The 6,263-nt window shown below is 56.2% G+C and overlaps 1 protein-coding gene across 1 annotated transcript; it reads right to left on the bottom strand.

Moving 5' to 3' along the window:
* Positions 1-312: 312 nt before the first annotated feature.
* On the bottom strand, positions 313-2,697 carry LOC119269433. The gene is made up of 4 exons (XM_037551259.1): positions 2,628-2,697; positions 2,078-2,494; positions 1,637-1,674; positions 313-1,259 (listed from the first exon to the last, which is right to left on the bottom strand). Exons 2-4 carry the CDS (start codon positions 2,250-2,252, stop codon positions 1,047-1,049), a joined length of 426 nt encoding a protein of 141 aa, XP_037407156.1. The 5' UTR covers positions 2,253-2,494; positions 2,628-2,697; the 3' UTR covers positions 313-1,046.
* Positions 2,698-6,263: the final 3,566 nt, after the last annotated feature.

Below are 6,263 nucleotides of genomic sequence, written 5' to 3'. Positions count from 1 at the left end.
ATTTTTTCTTTGAAAAGGAGGGGAGAATGTCGTACGAGTAGCATTATAAGATGAGTGTAAGACAAGGGTTTTACAGCCGAGAGATTTTTAAGAGGTTGTAAAACCCTTTTCACAGTAGAAACCTGTGCTTTCCACTTTTCCTAAGATTCTTTTGCTTTGCATCAATAGGGCGGATACATCGACCTGCTTACGCAATAATAAAAATACACGCTAACAACATCTTAGTTAAGTGGTGAATTGTGGCGGCATGACTGCCTCTACCTGCGATAATTCAAGCCCAAATACACAGAATTACACACATGAGCAGTGATATACATGTGTTAGTTAGTAGTCATAGATCACAGATCACTCAGATCACATTTGACACATCGTCATACAGACATCACATTTGACACGTCGCGGCTGCAGACTAAGCAGCACTCGCGTCTGTTCCATGCTGCAATAGCAATGCGCGGCATCATCCTCTCTGCTCGTGGAGTGTTACGGTACATCACACGCCATGCGGTCAAGAAGATCACCAGCGCAAAAATGGATCAAAATCCTAGACGGAAGGGTCAAGAAGATCACCAGCGCAAAAATGGATCAAAATCCTAGACGGAAGAAACAAAACAGAGAATCATATCAACAGATGGATGATCTGGACACGTGCAGGAGCTGCACTCAGTGCACTGTATCTCACTCTCCTCCCCGCCCCAGCACAGCAGGCGCCGTACAGCCCCCCATGCCCCGGCGCGTCGTGGTAGGGCCGTGCGAATTCCAGCGGCGCAGAGAAGACACGCACAGAAACAGAGCCCAGCGGCCCAGTAGGCCACCACCCCCTGCAGCTCCACCCATGCAAGGCAGGCGCGCCGCGACAGCCATGGCACTGCTGCGGCTGCAGCCGCGGTCGAGCCGCCCGGCCCCCGCCCCGGGCAATAATGGGTGCTCTCGTTCGTCAGCTTGCGCCGAGGTCGATCGGCGTCGGTAAGCTCACCGCGCGCGGCTTGACGTCCCGGCTCGGCCAGGTGCCGACCGACACCGGCCTCGTTTCATCTTTGCGTCGCCGATCATGGCATGTAGAGCCGGTTGCCGCACCTGCACCGCCATGCCTCCGGGTAGTACTCCGTGGTGACCGGCACCCCCGGCGGCACGGCCACGTGCACCGGGTAGCACGGGCTGCAGCTGCCGCACTTGCCCGTGCACCGCGGCGGGTACGACCCCGGTCCGGCCACCACCAGCAGCCGCCGCCGCCCTCCGCTCCCGCTGGCGCTTGACCGGTCCTGTGAAGGTGAAACGAATTAATCAACGGATGAGATGGTGCGGATCGGCATCGGCGGCAGCGACGTATGGTCAAAAAATGATGGGCCCCGCCGGCGTTGAATGGCTGTCGGAGATGGCCGTGGGCGTGAGCTGGCATGCGTAGCTGTGCCTGTGCGGTGTGCCCCAGGCTAGTCGAGCGTGCACCTACTTTGGCGGGACCTCTGCTCATTTGCGCATGGGGCATCATGAACTCAAGATGAATGAATACTAGGAGATCAAGAACAAGAAACCGGGCGGTGTACGCAGGCCAAGCATCGACAGTCTACGTGAAACCCCGGGAACGTACGGTGTGTGTGGAGCTGCGAATTTTAGCAAATGTAGAGGGATGTGAACGCACCTGATTACCGAACGATTCTGCTGTTCGTCTCCAAAAGTCTGCATAAAAAAGGAGGACACGCGGGTTATGACAGAGTGATTTCACTTCAACAGGCATGCATGGTCTAAAGTCTAAGCCAAAACATGATAATGCAATGTATACCAAGGATCCATATTGTTTCTGTTTCTCCTCGGCTTTAATCTGGCACAACGAGAGTACGAGACTCTATCTACACTCCAGTTTTATTGCAGGCGGAAAGAACTAGCATCAGCAGCAGAAGAGAGGGCGAGAAAGAAGCAGAGCACACATAAACCTCCATGGAAAACACGCAGAAGAGATGCGAAGTGGCACAGCAGGCACGAACCAGCGCAAAGCACACGATCAATGGAAACGAACCAAAAAGCTTGCCAAAACGAGGGGAACAACCGCACGGAGGAGCGAAACGCAGGCTGAGTTCGTTACCTGAACGGAGCACCGCCACAGTACTCCTCCCACTGCAGGCACTGGCACTGCAAGCCCCGGGCCGGGCGCAGCAGCAGAGGGAGACGACGGCCACGACGAAGCACAGGGCCAGCGCCACCATTAGCATGGATCTGCGCCTGCCACCCCACCTCCACCGCCCCCGGGAGCCCTCCATGGGCGATTCCCCTGCAGCAGAACCACCAGTCACTCCCTTTTAAGCCCCGGACGCCGCAGCGACAGTGTGGCCGCGGCTGACGGAGCGGCCGAATTTGGGAAGAAGCGGAAGCAGAGAGCACGGAGCCTCGGCCTCACCAGTCGCCACTGCCTCTTGTAGCAAGCAGCCCTGAGTCCCCCCGCCCGGCACTGTAGTGGCGTCAGAACTCTCGACCGATCGATCGGAATCCGTCGGACGAGACTCTACACCCAGATCGATGGATGGAATTGAATGCATGGGCTTGAAGAGAGAGAGAGAGAGAGAGAGAGAGAGAGAGAGCAGCGCGCAGACGCATAAAAGAAGGCGCAGGCATGAACAGTACCAAACGGTACGTACCAGTCTACCAACACCTTTGCGTCTGCGTCTGCGTGCGTCGTCCGATCGGCCTGGCCTCGCTCACTCGTCACCTCAGTACGCCTAGTTGTGTATGATTGCGAGGCGTCGGCGTCGATTGGTCTCGCCGAATACCGCCAGGTACCCTCACCTCATCCATCCATGGGGAAATAGATGGGGGACGGGGGCGGGAGCGCAGCAGCTCGCATGTGCCGTGTGCTCCCCGGAAAAGCCTGTGGGCCTGTGGCCTTGGCAGAGGTTTTACGCGCCAAGGGGGTCCGAGTGGTCCGGCAGAGGGGGGCTCGGAATTGAAGGTGCGGGTATGGCGCGGTGAGCCGCGTTGTGACTGTCACAATCTACCGTCGTCCAGGAGACTAGGTGATGGAGATGATCTTTCTTAGGTCAAGTTTTTTTTCTTAGGTCAGGTCGTTAGATTCGAGTAAGATTATGCTGGATGCATGATGGGGGATTGATGCGTGTGCAGTGTTGATCAATGAATCTGTTTCTCCGAACAGTGGCAACACTGTGGACAGAGCAGATAAAAAACTGGTTCGGTTTACCTTCTGCTCAACTGAAGAGCCTCGGCCAAAAAAAAGTCCACTATGTACAGGAGACATGTCACTGTTCTGGTATAAGAGAGGCCTTGACATGTCGTATTTTTGTATTTGCTCGGAACAAACTAACTTCTCGCAAAAATATTAACCAGAATAAGTTGACGTGGTGCCACTGCCCTCACCGTGGGAAAATGCCCCGCACCCAGGCCCCGCATAGCCCTCCCTCACGACACGGGGAAAATCCTAGATCGCGCCGCCACTGCTACCTCCCCTTCCCTTCGTCTTCATCTCGCCACCACCGGAGGAGCTGTCGGTGGAGCCCGCAGGTGCGGCGAGGCACTTTGGCGTCTGGGTAGGGCTGCCTGTGGTGTCCCTCCTTTGCGCGACGGTGGCGACTTTAGGGATGTGTGTTCCCCTCTATATCCTTGCCTCGTCGCTGTCGCCGCATCACTTGTCGCCTTTGACGCCATCTGCTCTCCTTGTCCAACCACTTATCCAACCCCATCCACCTCCATCCCTCGTGCTTCTCCCACCAGATCCAAAGCCCGCTCGTCTGACGGTGCTCGATGTCACCTTCTTCTTTGATGACATGTGCAACTCCCCATTCTTAAAGTGGCGGTTCCGACCAGCGATCTGATTTCCATGTCTCTAGATCTTGATGTGGCGGCTTTGGGATTTTTCAGACATAGGTGGGGGGAAATCCATGCTCGGCTTCCTAATGCTGGCAGTGACAACACGTGGATCGGGTGCCCCTTCTTGGTGGCGCTTTCATGGCCTTTTTATGTGACCCTCTTCAAGCACCAGGGAGAAACCATAGGTCATGTTCATCGGATCGGGCGACAACGACCTCAAGACGCCGTTCCCCTTGATGAAGGAGTTGTCTTGGTTGCTTGAGTCACCCCGTGTTGGAATTGGAGATGCTGGCCATCGTGCTTGTGTAGGATGTTTCTCAAGAAGTGGGCATCCGAAGCACAATGTATGACATCGTCGATAATTCCTCCATGGCTTCTTCCTCCGGTCGAGATGGGTTGTGCAACCCACTAGCCGACTCTTCTTGGCGCTTAGGTGGGGATTTTTGCGTTCCCTAAGCTTCTCCCACTCCGTTGGTGACCTCTCGGCCAGGGCCGGTCCTGGTGTATGGCCAGAGGAGCAACGACCCAGGGATCTGGCTTGGAGGGGCCATGATCTAACATACATATGTAGGATAGACCATCAAAAAATTAGAACAGAAACAATTAGAGAGAAAAATGTCGGATCACGGGTTCCGGCAAAACCCTTAAGATTCGAACACCGGGATGCGCGTGAAGATCACCCCCTTATCGATCCACGTCCTAACTTAGCTAAGATCTCACAAACTAACTCTACGAACTCGCAACACAAAGGACACAAGATTTATACTGGTTCGGCCACCGTTGTGGTGTAATACCCTACTCTAGTGTGGTGGTGGCAGATTGCCTCTTGGGCTGAGGATGAACAGTACAAGGGGAAGAACAACCTCCTGAGGTTGAGGTGTTCTTGTGCTTGGTGGGTGTGCCGCTAAGGATGTGGTGGCTCAAATCTTAGATCTCTCCTTCCCTCCCCCTAGCTACGGTGGTGGCTAGTTCTATTTATAATGGCCTTGGTCCTCTCCCTAAATATTGAGCGGGAAGGGAGTCAACAACGACCAATTTGAAAGGGGACATCTAGTAGAAGCTATCCTGACAAAAGCAGTCTTCGCCTGCCAAAGACTCTGGTGGTGACACCGTCTTGGGCTCCACGGTGACCTTCGTCTTGCCGTCCTTATGGTCTTGGTCTTGTTGCACCAATATGGAAACATTTGCTTGATTCCTTGGTACTCCACGCCTGCGCTTGCCCCCTTAGCACCAAAGAGGAAATAAGGACGCTGCGCGCGCTGGCGCCCGCCTGGCGCCTGCCTGGTCTCGATCGTCCGCCTCGCGAGGGTGTTGATTCCTTGTTCATGAAGATGGGCCGCACAGGCCTGCCAGCAAAGCCACGCCGTGGGCCGCAGGCAGGAAAGTCTGGGCACCCCCGTTCCTAGAACGCCGACAGTAGCCCCCGGGCCCAAGGCGCGCTCGGGCTTGGCTTCGAGGCGAAGCCAAAGGTCAAGTGCGGAGCGCCGCGTCCCCAATAGCCTGCGGCCTTGGTCGAGCGTGGCGGTTAATTGGACGTGGGCGTCTCCGCTTCCCCACGCTGCCTCGGCAACTGCCCGACTTGGCAAGTCCCTGCGACGTGTAAGGAAAACCATCATTACCTGTGATCGTGAGGGGTGCTGGTTGGCCTTCTCCTGGTATAAATGGGAGGGGGCGGAGCCCCCGTCGCCCATCCTTCCTCTGCCTCTCCCGCTTCTTCTCCTTCCTTGCTCCACTCCTTGCTTGTGCAGACATGGCGCCGATCCGGAGGTTCTCGACCGCAGAGAAGGGCAAGGCTCTCCTCAACGTGTCCGAGCTGCTCCCGCCGAAGAAAAAGAGGTCTCATCGCCGCGAGATGGCCGTGAGGCCGGTGGTGTCGCGGCCTTGGTATGAGAGGCCGCCTCCTGGGTACCCTCTGCCCTTGTACGCTCACGCCGACGATTCCGGAGGGAGGAGCAGTGAGCGGCGCCGCCCGCGCCAGGGCCATGGTCGCCGTGCCGCGGAGGCGCGCGCCGTCGCCCCAGGGGTCCATGTTGCAGACTCTTCGCGCGAGTTCGTGTTGTGGGCGCGAGCAAGTCGGTAAGGAGACGTTGCAGCTGCCATGTCAGCCGAGGTGTTGAAGCAGTTCGGCGTGATGGACATTGGCTTGAAAAAGCAACAGTGCGGCCATGCCGGCGCAGGTCGTAACTTGTGATGTGATCAACGCCGGCTTGATGAAGTGACCGTGCGGTGATGCTGGTGTGCCCGCTCCGTGTAATCCGTGAGGCGGAGATGTTGGTGATGATTTATCCTTTGCGATGCCGAACTCTTGTTCGGCTTGCCCAGATGATGATCCGAAGAAGTTGAGATCGGCTCAACAAAGCGACGACGTGTCTAGCGCAGTTCGGCAGTCGTGGAGCAATGTTGACGGGCTGGTTTGACATCGGCGCGATGGTGAAGATCATATTGAAAAAGAC

The sequence above is a fragment of the Triticum dicoccoides genome, chromosome 3A, assembly GCF_002162155.2.
Source record: "Triticum dicoccoides isolate Atlit2015 ecotype Zavitan chromosome 3A, WEW_v2.0, whole genome shotgun sequence".
Classification (NCBI taxonomy): Eukaryota; Viridiplantae; Streptophyta; class Magnoliopsida; order Poales; family Poaceae; genus Triticum; species Triticum dicoccoides.
Note: the sequence above shows the minus strand (reverse complement) of the source record. Positions and strands in the feature narration are given on the sequence as shown.

What these genes read in the sequence shown, in the direction of transcription:
- LOC119269433 (XM_037551259.1), bottom strand. Translation starts at nt 2,252, where the DNA reads ATGGAGGGCTCCCGGGGGCGGTGGAGGTGGGGTGGCAGGCGCAGATCC. An exon ending in TGTGGCGGTGCTCCGTTCAG is followed by an intron (nt 1,675 to 2,077) that starts GTAACGAACTCA and finishes TTTTTTATGCAG; the next exon opens with ACTTTTGGAGACGAACAGCA. An exon ending in CAGAATCGTTCGGTAATCAG is followed by an intron (nt 1,260 to 1,636) that starts GTGCGTTCACAT and finishes TCACCTTCACAG; the next exon opens with GACCGGTCAAGCGCCAGCGG.